At 40.9% G+C, this 20,666-nt stretch overlaps 1 protein-coding gene across 1 annotated transcript in view; it reads left to right on the top strand.

Annotated features, from left to right (window-relative positions):
- The window catches only part of nbeaa (neurobeachin a), a 913,644-nt gene that overhangs the window by 103,185 nt on the left and 789,793 nt on the right, over window positions 1-20,666 (top strand). Inside the window, exons 7-8 of the mRNA XM_072577218.1 lie at window positions 771-890; window positions 4,264-4,410. Of these exons, the coding sequence (XP_072433319.1) occupies window positions 771-890; window positions 4,264-4,410 (267 nt within the window). The remainder of the gene's footprint in view (window positions 1-770; window positions 891-4,263; window positions 4,411-20,666) is intronic.

The raw sequence follows: 20,666 nt of genomic DNA, 5'->3' as shown, positions 1-20,666 counted from the left end.
GGATTTGAGCTATAGGGAGAGGTTGAATAGGCTCGGGCTGTTTTTCCCTGGAGCGTCAGAGGCTGAAGGGTGACCTTTATGGAGGTTTATAAAATCATGAGGGGCATGGATAAGATAAATAGACGAAGTCTTTTCCCTGGGGTCGGGGAGTTCAGAACTAAAGGCCATGGTTTAGGGCAAGAGGGAAAAGATATAAAAGAGATCTAAGGAGCAACGTTTCCATGCAGAGGGTGGTAAGTGTATGGAATGAGCTGCCAGAGGAAGTGGTGGAGACTAGTACAATTGCAACATTTACGATGCATTTGGATGGGTATATGAATAGGAAGGGTTTGGCACGATATGGGCCGGGTGCTGGCAGGTGGGACTAGATTGGGTTGGGATATAATCTGGTCAGCATGAACGAGTTGGACCAAAGGGTCTGTTACTGTGCTGTACATCTCTCTGACTCTAAGTACACGTTCTTAATTTTTGAAAATTAGAAGTAGTGCAGGGCTATGTCTGTTTTTCATGAAATGGTCGAGCCCAAACTAATTTGTCAAATTCAATAAGTATTTCAAGCTTTTGTTTTTAATTCATGTAATGTAAGCTTAAAGGACAGGTATAGCTATTTATTATGATTGATGTTTGTTGATTATTTTTATTGATATAAGGAATGCTTATTTGCAACAACTGTCTACCACTTGGCATATTGATAAGAATTATTACTCTTCAAATTGAGTAATTATCATCTCATTGATATTGATGACATGAGTAATTCTTATTATTTTCAGTGGTACATGATCAGCATTGTACATATCTACAACCGCTGGAGAAATAGTGAAATTCGTTGTTATGTCAATGGTCAGCTGGTTTCTTATGGAGATATGGCTTGGCATGTCAACACTAATGATGTAAGTTTAATGTAACTTTTAATGAAAATATTTTACTGGTTGTGTGAACAAGTAAGGATTTGAACAGATCGTAGTTAGAATATAGGAGATCAGAATACACCAGGGTTCTTATTTTTATATTGTCCCTTAGTATTTTCAGAAGGAATTCCATTTTATGAACTTTCAGCCAAAAATCCCATTAATTTTATTTGAAGTAGGGTGCAATGTAATGGGAGGATATAACGAGTAAACATTATTTGCAGTTTCATGTTTAGATGCGTGAATTCTAATTTCTGTAGCACAGTACAGCAATGTGTGTGTTAGGTTTGCGATGATGAATCAGGTCTGAGATATATGCAAAGAGGATGAATTAAAATTGCATCAAAGATGACACCGTTCAGTTATTTCAGGCAACAAGGGAAACTATTCTCATGCCTATCTCCTCAGTCAAAGCAGATTTAATGGAGTAAAGATAAAAAATATTTCATTTGCATGGAAGATCAGTGGCCAGAGCACCTAGATTGAAGATAGTTGGCAAAAGAATGAGAGGGAAGATGAGAATATTTTAATGCTGTTAGTTATGGCAATTTGGAATGTACTGTCAAAGAGTGGCACAAACAGATTTACAGATAACTTTCTAAAGGGAATTAGGTATCGACTTGAAAAGAAGAAGGCTATATTCTGAGTGAAAGCTTTGTTGTGAATTAAGAGCAGCAGAATTGCACTGATTGGTTAATTGTTTTCAAAGAGCGAGCATAGGTATGATGGCTAATGGCCTCTTGTGCTGTATCATTCTCTGATACTTCACAGCAACCTCAATTTGACAGCAGTCTTAATTTTTGAATGTAATCTTGTAAGATAGATTTATAAGCATGGCTCAAAATGCATTAACGTTTATTATTGTGATTGATTGCATTCCTGAAAATTGTGACTTTATGTGGAGCACGGTTTCCCATTAGAATCCATTATAAATCCAGACTGAGGTACCTGTGACATTTTGTTTGCATTGCAAAGAAGACACAGGAGGGAGAGGGAACTGGTGGTGGTGGTATGGGGAGCATGTAAAATAATGGAGAACATACGTCATGCTTTTAAGTTGTGGAACTCAATATTTCCAGGGGTTGTAACAGGAGCAGGTGGAAAATGAGGTGTTCCTCTGGCTTGCATTGAGCTCTCCAGCACTTCCTATATTTATTTCAAAATAAACTCATCTGATGGATTTTTACTTGACCAGACTCCATCTATGATTTGGAGATGCCGGTGTTGGACTGGGGTATACAAAGTTAAAAATCTCACAACAACAGGTTATAGTCCAACAGGTTTAATTGGAAGCACACTAGCTTTCGGAGCGATGCTCCTTCATCAGGTGATTGTGGAGGGCTCAATCGTAACACAGAATTTATAGCAAAAATTTGCAGTGTGATGTAACTGAAATTATACATTGAAAAATTGATTGTCTGTTAAGCCCTTCATCTGTTAGAATACAGTGATAGTTTCACTTCTTTCATGTGTAAATCACAAAACCCTTTTTTTTAAAAGTTGCATTCTTGGGTTAGCTGTTAACAATGGTGATAGCTAGACAATATGTTGTGAAGGTGTTAGCCCCCTGTGTTCTCTGTCTATGATCAGGTCATAGACAGAGTACACAGGGGGCTAACACCTTCAACATCTGCAACATTTTAAAAAAAAAGGGTTTTGTGATTTACACATGAAAGAAGTGAAACTGTCACTGTATTCTAACAGATGAAGGGCTTAACAGACATTTCAATTTTTCAATGTAAAATTTCAATTACATCACACTGTAAAATTTTTGCTATAAATTCTGTTGCGATCGAGCCCCCCACAATCACCTGATGAAGGACCGTCGCTCCGAAAGCTCGTGTGCTTCCAATTAAACCTGTTGGACTATAACCTGGTGTTGTGTGATTTTTAACTTTGTAGACTCCATCTAATGTTTGAAGGTGGCCACTGTACAGGTAATCCTGCCTACTTAACAACAACTTCCACTAAATGGATCCCCAACCCCTCTGCAAGTTGAGTAGCAGATAAGCGAGACTTTAAAGATAAGAACAGTGGGCAAGAGTAAGAGTTTGGGTGCAGGGTGGTTTGTAATTGGAGAAGATGGTGAGGGTGAGAGGAACTTGTGGGATGAGAATGTGAGGATGATCAGGCAACTGTGGGAGTGGAACCGTGGGGGAAAGAGCTGTTGAAAGCAGGCAGGTTGCACAGGATGTCTGTATCAAGTAACGTTTAAACTGAAATTCTCAATGTTAAGCAAAGAATGAATTGTCACTTTTTTTTAACAGCGTTGAAATGATCACAAAGGCATGTTCAGTTATGATTGCACAATGTTATGCCACACTTTCAGTTTCCCAGCTACGAAGCAGTCCACATCCAAATGCAATAAGACCTAGATGCAATGCTCCCTCTAATTGTTTTTGGTGCAAAGACTTGAGGTGTGTATGTCACTGGCTTCCAAAACTGGAGGTCACTATGTGCAGAACCTTGGAGTGCTATGGACAGCTTAGTGGGAATGTTGCCTGGATGATACCCAGGCTTGGGCTGAAAAATGGCAAACATTTGAAGCACACAGTGCCAGGTAATCATCTCTAAAAGGAGTGAATCTAACCATAACCCTTTGGCATTCATTGGCATCCCCACTGCTGCTTCCGTCACAATTAACATTTTAGGGATTACTATTGGACAAAAACTGGACTAAATGAGCCATTTAAATATTGTGGCTATAATAGCAGGTCAGAGGTTAGGAATTTTACAGTAAGTAACTTAATTTCTGACTTCCCAAAGTCTATCCATCACCTACAAGTCAGGTGTCTCATGGAATGCTCCCCATTTGCCTGGATGAATGCAGTTCCAACAGAAACCTGACAGTGTCGAGGTAAAAACAACTTGATTGACATTGCATCCACAAACAATCACTACCTGCACCACCATTGCACAGTAATGGCAGGGTGTATCATCTACAGGATGCACTGCAGAAATTCATCAAGGCTCTTTGGTCAGCACCTTTCAAACATATAGCCATTGCCATTTGGAAGGACAAGTGCAACAGGTCCATGGAACACCACAAACTGCAAATTTCCCTCCAAGCCATTTATTATCCTAACTTAGATATATATTATTGTTCCATATTTGTCTCTGGGTCAGTATCCTCTAACTGTCTCCCCCTTAGCATTGTAGGTTTACCGACTCTATAAGGATTGCAAGAAGGTTCAAAAAGGCAGCTCGCCAGCACCTTCTATTGGTATTTAGAAATATGCAATAAATGCTGATCCAGCCAGTAAGACCTGTATCCCTGAATGGTTTTGTGTTTTTTTAATTCATTGTTAACTGAGTCAGCTATCGGGGACTTAATGTCATTATTTTTCTTGTATAGAGTTTTGACAAGTGCTTCCTGGGTTCCTCAGAAACTGCAGATGCAAATAGAGTATTCTGTGGTCAGCTTGGAGCAGTGTTTGTGTTCACTGAAGCACTTAATCCAGCACAGATATTTGCAATACATCAATTAGGACCTGGATATAAGGTATGTCGAAACAATCTATCAAGAATGAGTTTATTTTTAACTCTGTGTGATACTTTTGTGTGCATTTACCAAAACTTGAAATTGAAAATTGCAAATATGTTGCTAAAGGCTAAGCTTAAAAGATAGCTACAGATGAGTGGGATATTTTTCTCATCTTGGTTAACTTTCTGAGAATCAAAACCTTATGTTCCTCCCATAGTGTTAGTTATCTGTCATTTGAAAAATTTGCAATTTTTACATTTCCTACCTTACCCATAATATCAGTATGCATGCAGTCTTTGGATGAAAACAATTGTTCATGCAATCTGCCTTAAACTTTCAATTATTCATGTTTAACTCAGGGCCCTTGTTCTTTGCTAAGAATGCATCTTTTATTATGTCAAAATGTTATATGACTACAAGTTGTTGCTTTGTATATTTAATTTATATATTCTTTATGAAGTTATTACACATTTACTTCTAAGAATATTGGAAAAGGGAATGGAAATAGACAACTTTGACCCTCAAGTCTGCTCTGCCATTCAATAAAATCCTGGCTGATCTGATTTTGGTCTGCACTCCACTTCCTTGCCTACCTGTCCCCACCTAACCCTGGACTTTGTTGTCAACCAAAGCTCTGCCTAACCCAGCCTTGAGCAGATTTCATGACTCAGCCTCCAATGCTCTCTGTGGTGTGTGGTGTGGTGGGGGGGGGACAATCCAAAGACCAACAGTCTTCTGAGAGAAGAGTATCTTCTGATGTCCATCTTAAATTAGACCTTTTTTTGGAGGGACCATCCTTCCAGCTTCTACCCTATCAATTTCCCTCAGTCTTGGATATTTCAGTCAGCTAATCTCTCATGCCTCTAAACTCCAAGTTCAGCCCAGCTGCTTGACCTTTCCTTATAAGCGAAACTGCTCATTCAGGAATCTGTCACATTAATCTTCTTGGAATTTCTTGCAATGGAAATGTGTGCCTTCTCATATAAATTGACCAAAACTATATGCAGTTCTCCAGTGTGGTCTCACTGACATTCTGTATGTTTGTAGCAAGGTTTTGCTAGTTTCACAGGCATGTAAGTTATAAAGTTTGCATTTGATTTATAATTGGTGTCTATTGATATTTTAAGAAGACGTAGAATCATAGAAAAGTTACTGCTCGGTAGGGGGTCATTTAACCCATCGTGTCTGTGCCAGCTGAATAAACTAGCTGCCCATTCTAAGCCCATGAAACAACACCTGGTTCGTATACTTGCAGGTTACCATGCTTCAGTTACACTATGTTCTTTTTAAATGCCATTGCACGATTAAATGTACATTTACTGAAATGTTTAATAATGTTTATATTTAGGTATTTAATAACCTGTTTCTGCATGATCCCTTCAGGGGTAATGTACCTCTATTACATATACATAAACGATTTACAAGGATGTTGCCAACGTTGGAGGGTTTGAACTGCAGGGAGAGGCTGAATAGGCTGGGGCTATTTTCTCTGGAGCGTCGGAGGATGATAGATGACCTAATAAAGGTTTATAAAATCATGAGGGGCGTGGATGAGGTGAATAATCAAGGTCTTTTCCCCAGATTGGGGGGAGTCCAAAACTAGAGGGCATTGGTTTAAGGTGAGAGAGGAAAGATTTAAAAGGGATCTAAGGGGAAACTTTTTCACATGGGGATGATACATATATGGAATGAACTGCCAGAAAGAAGTGGTGGAGGCTGGTATAAATACAGCATATAAAAGGCATCTAGATGGGTATATGAATAAGAAGGGTTTAGAGGGATACGAACCATATGCTGGCAAATGGGACTAGATTAATTCAGAATATCTGATTGACATGGATGAGTTGGACAAAAGAGTCTGTTTCAGTGCTGTATGTCTCCATGACTCTGACTTCATATTGTTCTTAGAACTCTGAATAATGCAATTCAGTGGGCTAAAATTGACTTTGGGGATGGGATTCTGGGGTTAGTTGGGTTTGAGAACAACCTAGTAGGCTTGAATTATGGGTTTGGTGCTGCAGATCATTGATTAACTCTTTGAGGGAGGTGTCCAAAAGTGGACCCCAGGCGTTTTGTTATTTTCCCACTTCTCAGGTAGAAATCGGGTGTTACTTGTTCCAGATTGTGAAGAAAAAAAATCCACATTGTTTTTTGTGGTTAAGACTTTGCACGCTCAAAGAGGGTGAATGTATTTTCTACAATTAGTACTGAGATTAATGCTGGTCTGCTTGTTGTTTGAGTTGGGGGGGGGGGGTGCTTTTTTAACCAGTCAAAAGCCCGAGCAAACATTGACTTAGTGTCATAGAGATGTACAGCATGAAAACAGACCCTTCGGTCCAACCCGTCCATGCCGACCAGATATCTCAACCCAATCTAGTCCCACCTACCAGCAATCCGGCCCATATCCCTCCAAACCCTTCCTATTCATATACCCATCCAAATGTGTCTCAAGTGTTGCAATTGTACCAGCCTCCACCACATCCTCTGGCAGCTCATTCCATACACGTACCACCCTCTGTGTGGAAAAAGTTGCCCCTTAGGTCTCTCTTATATCTTTCCCCTCTCACCCTAAACCTATGCCCACTAGTTCTGGAATCCCCGACCCCAGGGAAAAGACTTTGTCTATTTATCCTATCCATGCCCCTCATAATTTTGGAAACCTCTATAAGATCACCCCTCAGCCTCCAACGCTCGAGGGAAAACAGCCCCAGCCTGTTCAGCCTCTCCCTGTAGCTCAGATCCTCCAACCCTGGCAACATCCTTGTAAATCTTTTCTGAGCCCTTTCAAGTTTCACAACCTCTTTCTGATAGGAAGGAGACCAAAATTGCACGCAATATTCCAACAGTGGCCTAATGTACTGTACAGCCGCAACATGACCTCCCAACTCCTGTACTCAATACTCTGACCAATAAAGAAAAGCATACCTTCACGCTGCCTTCACTATCCGATCTACCTGCGACTCCACTTTCAAGGAGCTATGAACCTGTACTCTAAGGTCTCTTTGTTCAGCAACACTCTCTAGGACCTTACCATTAAGTGTATAAGTCCTGCTAAGATTTGCTTTCCCAAAATGCAGCACCTCGCATTTATCTGAATTAAACTCCATCTGCCACTTCTCAGCCCATTTGCCCATCTGATCAAGATCCTGTTGTAATCTGAGGTAACCCTCTTCACTGTCCACTACATCTCCAATTTTGGTGTTATCTGCAATCCTACTGACTGCTTCCAAATTATTTATGTAATTGACAAAAAGTAGAGGACCGAACACTGATCCTTATGGCACTCCACTGGTCCCAGGCCTCCAGTCTGAAAAACAACCCTCCACCACCACCCTCTGTCTTCTACCTTTGAGCCAGTTCTGTATCCAAATGGCTCGTTCTCCCTGTATTCCATGAGATCTAACCTTGCTAATCAGTCTCCCATGGGGAACCTTGTCGAACGCTTTACTGAAGTCCATATAGATCACATCTACTGCTCTGCCCTCGTCAATCATCTGTGTTACTACTTCAAAAAACTAAGTCATTGTTCTGGTGATTTCTCAAAATGCTATCCAAAATTGCTGGAATGTTGCAGTACAATGGGGATACCTCTCTGTGGTACTCATTTGACTTTCTTTAATTTTTCTGCTATGGATGGTTAGAATTTGTGGAGCATATATGAAATGTATGATTTTGAATAGACTTTCCTGCATTTGTTGCCGTGATGTTTAGTTTCTGGCTTGATATATTTTGTTATTCCTTCATTGTTCGTGGTTTAGCATAGATAGTATTTTCAGATATTATTAAGGGATTTTTCTGTTAGCGGTAAAAATGGTACAGAAGTTGGAACTGGAGAAAGTATTTATTAGGGTTAGCTTCACTGAAATGTACCAAGTCTTGCATGGTTTTGAAGATATTTCTACGTTTAGACTTGGCATTGTTGGTCTTGTTGGTGAGGTTAAATTTATCGTTAATAGAAAAAGGTATTGTGATTTTCATGGAAGAGATGATATAATTTGGGAATCCATTTCTGTTGCATTCAGCTGAATTAAATCCTTGAAAACTTCCCGTTTAGTCATATTGAAGAGAGAGTTGATAGGTATATGTAAGATCTGTAGACAAGTATATTCCTCACTCTGGACTGGGAAAATTACAGAATTACTGGGAGAACACTAAGGTGCTTCTTTTGCTTTCATTTTTGGAATTATAGATGATGCAGCCATTCAGGCAAACCTGCCAGTGCTGGCTGTTCTATTCTGATCTTATGTGACTGACTACTCTACATTTTCTTCATACTCATGTAAACTTCTTCCCAACAAGTATTATGCATTCTGTTTTTGCATGTTGTTGTTGAATTGGCTTCCATCATCCTTTCAGTCTGCACATTCCAGACTCTCTCAACTCTCATTCATGCAATGCCACCTTTGAAAAATATTAAATGTGTCCTCTGGATACCTGGAAGGCTGTAAGATGCCTACTGAAAAGATGAGGTGAAATTCCTCGAGCTTATTATCCGCTTCACTTGGACATACCAAGGACAGATATGTCAACCGGTGAGCAATGTGATGAATTAAAATGATAGGCCACTGAAAGTTCAAGGTCATGCTTGCAGATTTAACAGTGGCATTATGCAAAATAGCCATCTCCTCTGCACTTGGTGTCCTCAGTGTGTGTGTATGTGAACAGCAAGTACAGCATAAATCGAAAGTATATGGCACTACCCTGGAGTCCAGAGTAGATTGAAAGACTGCTATCACTGCCTCTGTAATTTCCACACTCCACTTAAAATCCTTGGATGCAGCTTCCTTGTTCCTGGTGTCTTATCAATTTTAAATATGTACATGCATAACCATATGAACCAGGAAATAGAGCAAGCCACTCAACTCTTTGAGATTGCTCTGCCATTCAGTAAGATCATCGATCTGATTTTAACCTCAACTCTATATTCCTGCATACCCTGATAACCTTTCTTTCCCTTGGTAATCAAGAATCTATCCACCTCTGCCTAAAAAACATATAAAGATTCTGCATCCATTGCCTTTTGAGGAAAGGAATTCCAAAGATAGTCAACCCTCTGGGGAAAAAAGTGTTCCTGTCTCAGTCTTAATTGGTGAGCCCTTAATTTTAAACTATGACCCCTAGTTCTAACATATCCCACAAGGGAAACATCCATCTAGTCAAATCCTCTTTCTATCTTGTGCTGAAGTGAGGCAGATGGGGTTTAATTTGGATAAATGTGTGGTTTTGCATTTTGGTAAGATGGACAAGGACAAGACCATGTCATTAACATTGAGACCTAGGTAGTGTTGTCAAACAGCGACACCTAGGGGTTCAGGTGCATACTTCTTTGAAAGTTGTGCCACAGGTAGACGTGGTGGTAAGAAGGTGTTTAGTACACTTGTCTGCATTGCTCAGACTATTCAGTATAGGAGCTGAATTACCTTATAGGATTACCTTATAGAAGTTAATAAAATTATGAAGGGCATAGATAAAGTGAATCGCAATGGTCTTTTCCCTAGGGTAGAGGATTTCAAGTCTAAAGGGAATATTTTCAGGTGAGTGGAGAAAAACTTAAGAGACATGGGCTGGGGGGGGGGCAACCTTTTTATATGGAGGATGATTCATAAATGGAATGAACTACCAGAGAAAGTGGTATATGCAGGTACAGTAACAACATTTAAAAGGCATTTGGACAGGTAGACGAATGTGAAAGGTTTAGAGGGATATGGTCCCAGAGCAGACCAAAGGGACTAGTTTAGTGTTGAAACATCATCTGCACAGATGATTTGGACTGAAGGGTCTGTTTCTGTGTTGTATGATTCCAAGTAAGTCACCTCTAACTCTTCAAAACCTAAGAGGATTAGCTTGACTAGCCTTTCTTCACTTGCTCATTCCAGGTATTAGTATAGTAAACCTTCTCTGAACTGCTGTTTTGAACATAACATAAACATTCTTCTGTAAGTTTGGTGAGGAATACTGTACACAGAACTCAGGATGCTCCTCACCAATGCCCTGTAAACTTGAGCTACAAAGGGATATTGATAGCCCAGGTGAATGGACAGAACTATGGCAGATGGAGTTCAACATCATTTGGATAAATGTGTGGTTTTGCATTTTGGTAAGATGGACAAGGGCAAGACCATGTCATTAACATTGAGACCTAGGTAGTGTTGTCAAACAGCGACACCTAGGGGTTCAGGTGCATACTACTTTGAAAGTTGTGCCACAGGTAGACGTGGTGGTAAGAAGGTGTTTAGTACACTTGTCTGCATTGCTCAGACTATTCAGTATAGGAGCTGAATTACCTTATAGGATTACCTTATAGAAGTTAATAAAATTATGAAGGGCATAGATAGTGAATCGCAATGTTCTTTTCCCTAGGGTAGAGGATTTCAGTCGCAGGAGAAGAGCACCGTACACTAAGTGCTTGTTAGCCTCCTCTCAAGCACTCGGGGCAACAGAGGGAGCTGAGCATTGTTTGTTAGAACATGGGGTTGGCAGAGTTGGCAGGACTGTCATACATGATGCAGTAGACAGCAGAGATAGAGTGATTCCCGAGAAGAGTATAAAAGCAGTAGGGGTATATTTGGGGAAATCAGGAGGGTGAAAAGGGGACATGCGGTAGCTTTCGCAAATAGGACAATCCAAAGGGATTCTACAAATATATTAAGGACAAAATGGTAACTAGGGAGAGAATAGGGCACCTTAAAGATTGGCAAGGCCACCTATGTATGGAACTGCAGAAGATGGAGGAGATACCATACATGTATTTTGCAGCAGTGTTTACTGTAGCGAAGGATATGTGAAAGAGAGTGAGTGTGGGAAAGTAAATAGCAACATCTTTAAAAGTGTCTATTTTACAGAGGTGGTGGTGCTGGACGTCTTAAAATGCATTAGGTGGATAAATCTCTGGGACCTGATCCGGTGTATCTTAAAACTCTGTGGGAAGCGAGGGAAGTGATTGCTGGGCCACTTGAGATATTTGTATCATTGATAGCCACAGGCAAGGTACCGGAAGACTGCAAGTTGGTAACACGATGCCGCTATTTAAAAGTGGTAAGGAAAAGCCAGGGAACTATAGACTAGTGAGTCTGACATCGGTGGTGGGCAAGTTGCTGGAGGGAGTCCTGAGGGACAGGATTTACATATATTTGGAAAGGCAAGGTCTGAATAGGAATGGTCAATATGGCTTTGTGTGTGGGAAATCTTGTCTCACGAACTTGATTGAGTTTTGTTTGAAGAAGGAATGAAGAGAATTGATGAGGACAGAACAGTGGACATGATCCATATTGGCTTCAGTAAGGCATTCAATAAAGTTCCTCATGGTAGATTGGCTAGCAAGGTTAGATCACATGGACTAGTGGGAAAACTAGCTGTATTGATACAGAACTGGCTCGAAGGTAGAAGACAGGGTGGTGGAGGTTCAGACTGGAAGTCTGTGACTAGCGGTGTGCCAAAAGGATTGTTATATAAATAATTTGGATGTGAACATAGGAGGTATGGTTAGTAAGTTTACAGATGACACCAAAATTGATTCTGTAGTGGACAATGAAGAAGGTTACCTCAATACAATGGGATCTTGATCAGGTGGGCCAATGGGCTGAGAGGCAGGTGGAGTTTAATTTAGATAGATGTGAGGTGCTGCATTCTGGAAAGGCACATCAGGACAGGACTTGTACACTAAATGGTAAGGTCCTGGGAAATGTTGCTGAACCAAGAGATCTTGGATTGTAGGTTCAGAGTTCCTTGCAAGTGGAGTGACAGGTAAATAGGATAGTGAAGGTGGTGTTTGGTATGCTTTCCTTTATTGGTCAAAGAACTGAGTATAGGAGTTGGGAGGTCATGTTGCAGCTGTATAGTACATTCGTTCGGCCGCTTTTGGAGTACTGCATCTAATTCTGGTTCTTTGCTGTAGGAAGAATGTTGTGAAACTTGAAAGGGTTCAGAAAAGATTTACCAGTATGTCACCAGGGTTTGCCCTATAGGGAGAGGTAGAATAGACTGGGGTATTTTCTCTGGAGCATCAGAGGCTGAAGGGTGACCTTATAGAGGTTTATAATATCATGAGGGGTATGGATAGGGTGAATAGACAGTGTCTTTTCCCTGAGATGGGGAGGTCCAGGACTAGAGGGCATAGGTTTAAAGTGAGGGGGAAAAGATATAAAAGAGACCTAAGGGGCAACTTTTTCACGCAGAGGGTAGTATGTGTATGGAATGAGCTGCCAGAGGAAGTGGTGGAAGCTGGCATAATTGGAACATTTAAGAGGCATTTGGATGGGTATATGAATAGGAAGGGTTTGGAGGGATATGGGCCAGGTGCTGGCAAATGAGACGAGACTTTTTAGGATATCTGGTTTGCATGGATGGATTGGACTGAAGGATCTTTTTCGAGCTGTATGTCTCAAAGACTGTAAGTGGATAGGGATTGAAACAATACCGACACTGGCGAATGGGTACATGTCAGTGACATCACCATTAGGAGAAATCATGCATGCGATGGTGAGCTGAGTGTGTATACACAGTTGTTCTTGTCACTTTTTTTTTCTGGCTTAAGGTAGGCAACAGGAGTTAGTGTTGGTTTAATTCTATAGTTGTATGCGTTCTTTATTGCTTTGCCTCCATCTAGTGTATGAAATGAGCCGTATCAGTAGGGCAGTAGTAGTGTGCCAAAAGCACATTCGGAGGAATTCTGTGTTTCCTCTCAAAAGGAAATATATATATTTCAGAACAATATATATATAAAATTGACTTATTTTATATTTTATTGCAAAATCCTTTATGGGGATAAAGGAATTTACCTTTTAAATCAGTATTATCAGTAAATAACATATCTGTAATAGATATTTTTAAAGATTGTGTTTCTCTACCTTTGAATTCATTGTAAGCTGTTGCACGATTCTTTCTCCTATTTCCTTCAGTTTTGTTTCTTAACCCATCAAGGCAGCTTCTGCTTTGCAGGTATTGCAGTCCTCATACAACTGATGTAAGTGACCACTCAGGTGATAGACTGGAGGTTTTGATGAGTTCTAAATTTTCTGGAGTTTAGAATGGAGAAATAGTCATTTAATTAATTAGAATAATAACGTATACTTGAAATACACAAATGCTGACGGGTCATGGCAAGGTACTCCAGAGGGATTGGACACCTTGGACTGAAGAGAGGAGAAATTGCTCCAGAGAATCTTTGCAATTCTCTAGTATTGAAGGTTTGTGTTCCATTGTTGTGTGCTTCAAGTGTGAATGGACTTTTGATCTTTCAGGGAATAAAGGCATATGGAGAGCAGATAGAATGTGTAACGAATCAGCTTTAATCAGACAGCACAGTGGAGCAGGCTCGAGGAGCCTTTTGATTGTCTCCCACGCTTGTTTCTTATGTTTTTTAAAAGTTATCTGGTTTAATTGAGATACGTACTATCACCCAAGGCAATGTTTTAGCACATAGAGAATTGCAATTCTCACCTCGAGCTGCATGGTTTATGTAAGATACTTTAATTCGCTATAAAGTTCAAGGTTCTGTTGATGAGCCAAACAGTTGTGTCCCTCATATTTAAAATAGTGAATACAGCTTCCCAATTGATTCAATAGGTTATTCATTGAGTTGCTGTGGAAGGTATTGGGTTCAATTCTTCGTCTACTCAGAGCTAGTCTCTTAATACTAGTAAGAGGTATTCTAGATTTGGTGAAGTATAGGACAGGGTCTAATTAAATGTTAACTTGCCAAATGAGCTTTTCAAATCTATTATGATTCCAAAGATATCTTTATGAATAATTGCATCATAGTGACGATATGAGAAGACAAAGACAAGGCAACCAACACATTACTGTACATTAAGGCAGCCAATATTAGTTGAAGCAAGGAAAACATCATTTTGGCATGAATCATCAGCCTACAGAAGGGAAAATCAACCCTACTTGAAAATATGCAGAGATAACAAGACATGTTGAACAATCTAATGATAACATAACACTTGAATCAGCTCCTAAAGAACTTATCAAAACTTCCAGTCTATCACTTAAGTGGTCACTTACAAGAGTTGCATGAGTACCGCAGTATCTGCAAAGCATACACTTTGAATTTTCATGAATTTCATATCATCGGTGAATTGGATGTGTTACTCCGTCTCTTCATTTAGGTCATTAACGCAGGCTAGAAATAGCTGAGGCCCCATGACAGATTTTTAAATCACTTCACTAGTTACAGGTTGCCAAATTGAAAATGCCATATTTATCTCTATCGTCTACTTCCTGTCTGTTAGTTAATCTTCACTCCGTACCAGTGTATTGCTTCCTACTCCACGAACCCCACTTGTGTACTAACCTTTTGTGTGACACTGCATCAAGTACCTTTGTATACTACATCTTACTCCTGTTTATTTATCATTGTAGTTAAATTTTCATAAACTCTGACAGATTGGTCAAACATGTTTTGCCTTTGGTAAAACTGTATTGACTGTCTGGTTATCGTTTGATTTTGTAATGCACTATTAAGACTTTGATAATAAACAGTTGCAACATTTTCTCAACAATGGCTATCACTCTGATTTGAAGTTCCCTGTTTTCTCTCTCCCTCATTTCCTGAATAGCAGTGTTACATTTGCTGACCTGTAGGTGCTGAAGCCATTCTCTGATACAGGGACTTTGGGAAATGTGTGACCGGACCATCCATTATTGCTGCAACTATTGCTTTCAATGGAGGTGGTAGTATAGTATTAATCCAGAGACCCACACACGTGCGAGGTACATTTGGTTTGAAACTCACATTCCAGATGGTGAAAATTGAATTCAAAAAAATCTGGAATTAAAAGTGATAGGCTGATTTATGCTATTATAACAAGTAGCCATCTAATTATTTTCACAGTCACTAAAAAATATCTGGTTCACTAATGTGCCTGAGGGAAGGTTATCTGCCATCCTGACCTGATCTAATCTACATGCAACTTGAGATCCAAAATGTTGTTGACTCTTTACTCTGAAATGCCCTAATAAAGGTAGTCTGGTTAACAAAGTTAGATTGCATGGAATACAGGAAGAACTAGCTATTTGGATACAGAACTGGTTTGAAGGTAGAAGACAAAGGCTTGTTCCGGTGGGTTGCTTTTCAGACTGGAGGCCTGTGACCAGTGCTGGGTACACTGCTTTTCATTATTTATATAAATGATTTGGATGTGAATGTAGGAGGCATAGTTAGTAAGCTTGCAGGTGATACCAAAATTGGTGGTGTAGTGGACAGCCAAGAAGGTCACCTCTGCATACAATGGGATCTTGATCAGATGGAATTTAATTTAGATAAATGTGAGGTGCACGCACTCTCATGCATGCGCCATATCTCATGTTCTTGTTCACACCTCTTCAGTTATTCTTGTGTTGATCTGTCTAACTGTTATTGTTGAATCCCAAGACAACCTGATCATGTGACCATTTAATCAACTCCAGGTGCTTCGTAAGAGTAACCTATTCTTTAAGGGACCATCATTACAGCAAACTATGTTCCCCCCACCCTCATTATCTCATTGATCATCTCAGTATGTACATATACACTGTGGTACACAACTGATTTCCTGTGGAAAGTCAACTTAGAATTGAACAAGGAGAAAGTTAGGACTGCAGATGCTGGAGATCAGAGCTGAAAAATGTGTTGCTGGAAAAGCGCAGCGGGTCAGGCAGCATCCAAGGAGCAGGAGAATTGATGTTTTGGGCATAAGCCTTTCTTCAGACTTATGCCCGAAACGTCGATTCTCCTGTTCCTTGGATGCTGCCTGACCTGCTGCGCTTTTCCAGCAACATATTTTCCAGCTTATAATTGAGCAATTCCATGTCAGTCTACTGAATCTCTTTTGCCATGCTCTGAGGGGTGGGGGGGGGTTGGAGTTTTCTAATTTCGATCCAGTTCTTGTTGCATTTAGATATGGATTGCTTCAGAGTCATAGAGCCATAGAGATGTACACCATGGAAATAGACCCTTCAGTCCAGCCCATCCATGCCGACCAGATATCCCAACCCATTCTAGTGCCACCTGTCAGCACCCGGCCCATATCCCTCCAAACCCTTCCTATTCATATACCCATCCAAATGCCTCTTAAATGTTGCAATTGTACCAGCCTACACCACTTCCTCTGGCAGTTCATTCCATACCCGTACCACCCTCTGTGTGAAAAAGTTGCCCCTTAGATCTCTTTTATATCTTTCCCCTCTCACCCTAAACCTATGTCCTCTAGTTCTGGACTCCCTAACCCCAGGGAAAAGATTTTGCCTATTTACCCTATCCATGCCCCTCATAATTAAGGAAACCTCTGTAAGGTCACCCCTCAGCCTCCGCTCCAGGGAAAACAGCCGCAGCCTGTTTACCCTCTCCCTGTAGCTCAAATCCTCCAACCCTGGCAACATCTTTGTAAATCTTTTCTGAATCCTTTCACGTTTCACATCTTTCCAATAGGAAGGAGACCAGAATTGCATGCAATATTCCAACAGTGGCCTGACCCATGTCCTGTACAGCTGCAACATGACCTCCCAACTCCTGTACACAATACTCTGACGAATAAAGGAAAGCATACCAAACGCTGCCTTCACTCTCCTATCTACCTGTGACTCCACTTTCAAGGAACTATGAACCTGCACTCCAAGGTCTCTCTGTTCAGCAATACTCCCCAGGGCCTTACCATTAAGTGTATAAGTCCTGCTAAGATTTGCTTTCCCAAAATGCAGCACCTCGCATTTATCTGAATTAAACTCCACCTGCCACTTCTCAGCTCACTGGCCCCTTTGGTCCAGATCCTGTTGTAATCTGAGGTAACCCACTTTGCTGTCCATTAACCTCCAATTTTAGTGTCATCAGCAAACTTACTAACTGTACCTCTTATGCTCGCATCTAAATCATTTATGTAAATGACAAAAAGTAATGGATCCAGCACCGATCCTTGTGGCACTCCACTGGTCCCAGGCCTCCAGTTTGAAAAACAACCATCCACCACCACCCTCTGTCTTCTACCTTTGAGCCAGTTCTGTATCCAAATGGCTAGTTCTCCCTGTATTCCATGAGATCTAACCTTGCTAATCAGTCTCCCATGGTGAACCTTGTCGAATGTCTTACTGAAATCCATATAGATCACATCTACCCCGCCCTCATCGATCCTCTTTGATACTTCCTCAAAAAACTCAATCAAGTTTGTGAGACATGATTTCTCATGCACAGAGCCATGTTGACTATCGCTAATCAGTCCTTGCCTTTCCAAATACAAGTACATCCTGTCCCTCCAGATTCCCTCCAACAACTTGCCCACCACCGACGTCAGGCTCACTGGTCTATTGTTCCCTGGCTTATCCTTACCACCCTTCTTAAACAGTGGCACCACGTTAGCCAACCTCCCGTCTTCCGGCACCTCACCTGTGACTATCGGTGATATAAATATCTCAGCAAGAGGCCCAGCAATCCCTTCTCTAGTTTCCCACAGAGTTCTAGGGTACACTTGATCAGGTCCTGGGGATTTAGGGTGTAGGTTTGCTCGCTGAGCTCTAGGTTTGATGTCCAGATGTTTCATTTCCTGGCTAGGTAACATCATCAGTGGCGACCTCCAAGTGAAGCAAAGCTGTAGTCTCCTGCTTTCTATTTATATGTTTGTCCTGGATGGGGTTCCTGGGGATTTTGTTTCCTTCATCAACATCGACAAAATTACATATTTCCTAAGAAAAATACACAATTCCGGACAATTAAACAAGACGGAATTCCAGAAACTGAAACCAGACGGGACCAACGCCCCACGATTCTATGGACTACCAAAAATCCATAAGCTAGGAGCACCCCTCAGACCCACAGTCTCACTACCCGGAACACCAACCTACAGACTGGCCCAAGAACTACATGCAAGACTGAAGTACCTAGTAGAAGAGTCACAGCACTCCATCCACTCCACCCAGGGATTCCTAAAAATTATCAAAAACATCAAAATAGAGGAAGACGAAGCAATGATCTCATTCGATGGAACAGCACTGTTCACCTCCATCGACATCGACATCGACATCGACCTGGCAAAGGAAACACTTACCACACTTTTAGAAGAGACCATCACACACACCCCAACCACCACCAATCACATTACCAATGAAAACATCATGAAGCTAGTGGACCTGTGCCTCACCACCCACTTCACCTTCAACAACATAATCTACAAACAAACCAACGGCACATCCATGGGATCTCCGTTATCAGGATTCATAGCAGAAGCGGTAATGCAAAGACGAGAACAAACAGCCCTACCAACATCAAACCAAAATAAATATCTGGGTCCACTACGTAGATGACACCTTTGTCATCGCAAAACAAAACAAGATAGAAAAGACATTTAACATTATCAACAACACCCTCACAGGCATAAAGTTCACCAAGGAGGAAGAAACCAACAACAAACTCGTGTTCCTGGACGGAACAGTCAAAAGAAAGGATAACTGAGAACTACAAACTTGCGTATACAGAAAACTGACAAACGCTGACCAAATACTTAATGACACCAGCAACCATCCAAACGCGCATGCGCGAAGCTGTATCAGAACACTATTCCAATGAGCCACCACACACTGCAGCACAGATGAACTTCGGAAAACAGAGGAGAACCACTCAGTTATTCAAGAAGAATGGATACTCAAAAATACAGTGCTCAGATTCCTCAAGAACAAACCACAACAAGCAGACCAAACACAGCCAGAAATCCTAACCACCTTACGATACATCAAAGAAGTTTCAGAAATGACAGCCAGACGACTGTAAGACCCCTCTGAATCCTAGTAGCACACAAACCCACCAACACACTCAAACAAAAACTAACAAACTTAAAGGACCCAGTACATCCCATGGACAAAACCAACGTCATTTACCAAATTCTATGCAAGGACTGCCACAAACACTACGTAGGACAAACAGGAAGAAAGTTAGCCAACAGGATACATGAACACCAGCTAGCTACAAAAAGACATGACCCTCTCTCCATCGTAGCCCTACACACGGATGAAAACAACCACCATTTCGACTGGGACAACACATCTATATTGGGTCAGGCTAAGCAAAAGCATGCCAGAGAATTCCTAGAGGCCTGGCACTCCAATCACAACGCCATAAACAAACACACAGATCTAGATGCCATCTATCAACTCCTCAGAAAATGAACAGGAAATGACATCACCACAAACCCCAGGAACCCCATCTAGGAGAAAGATATAAATAGAAAGCAGGAGACAACAGCTTCGCTTCACTTGGAGGTTGCCACTGATGTTACCTAGTCAGGTAATGAAACGTCTGGATATCAAACCTAGAGCTCAGCGAGCAAACCTACACCCTAAACCTCGACCTGAGCTACAAACCTTCACACATCCTGGGGATTTATCCACCTTTACCCATTTCAAGACATCCAGCACTTCCTCCTCTGTAATATGGACATTTTGCAAGATGTCACCATCTATTTCCCTACAGTCTATATCTTCCATATCCTTTTCCACAGTAAATACTGATGCAAAATGCTCATTTAGTATCTCCCCCATTTTCTGTGGCTCCACACAAAGGCCGCCTTGCTGATCTTTGCGGGTTCCTATTCTCTCCCTAGTTACTCTTTTGTCCTTAATGTATTTGTAAAAACTCTTTGGATTCTCCTTAATTCTATTTGTCAAAGCTATCTCATGTCCTCTTTTTGCCCTCCTGATTTCCCTCTTAAGTATACTCTGCTACATTACAATGAGCTCAAAACTTAAATTCATAAATTTGTTTACGACTTGCTGATAACCTGTTCTGTAAACTTTGCCTCTGTTTTTACTTCTCTAAATTTGAGTATGTGTATGATTGATCTCCTGATCTGTTCCAGGATTTGAATTGAATTGAATTTATCGTCATGTGTGCCGAGGCACAGTGAAAAGCTTTGTCTCACATGCAATGCAGGCAGATCAGAGTTAAGTAGCATAGATAAGTAAACCATAGGTAAACAGTGGCAAAAACAAAAACACAGGTGCAGGCGAATGTTAAGAGTTTGAGTCTATTCTATTCTAACAACAATAGGGTAGAAACTGTTTCAATACTGACTGGTGCGTGTGTTCAGGCTTCTGTACCTTCTCCCTCGTGGTAGAGATTGTAGAAAAACATTGCCAGGGTGGGATGGATCTTTGAAAATGCTGGCGGCTTTTCCTTTTACAGTGGGCCTGGTAGATGTATTCTATAGATGGGAAGTTGACCTTTGTGATTGTCTGGGCCAAGTTCACCACTCTCTGTAACTGTCTCCGGTCTAGAGTGATACAGTTGCCATACCAGGTAGTGATACATC

This window comes from Chiloscyllium punctatum, chromosome 9, assembly GCF_047496795.1.
Source record: "Chiloscyllium punctatum isolate Juve2018m chromosome 9, sChiPun1.3, whole genome shotgun sequence".
NCBI lineage: Eukaryota > Metazoa > Chordata > Chondrichthyes > Orectolobiformes > Hemiscylliidae > Chiloscyllium > Chiloscyllium punctatum.
The sequence above is the reverse complement of the archived record's forward strand: the minus strand, read 5'-3'. Positions and strand labels throughout refer to the sequence as shown.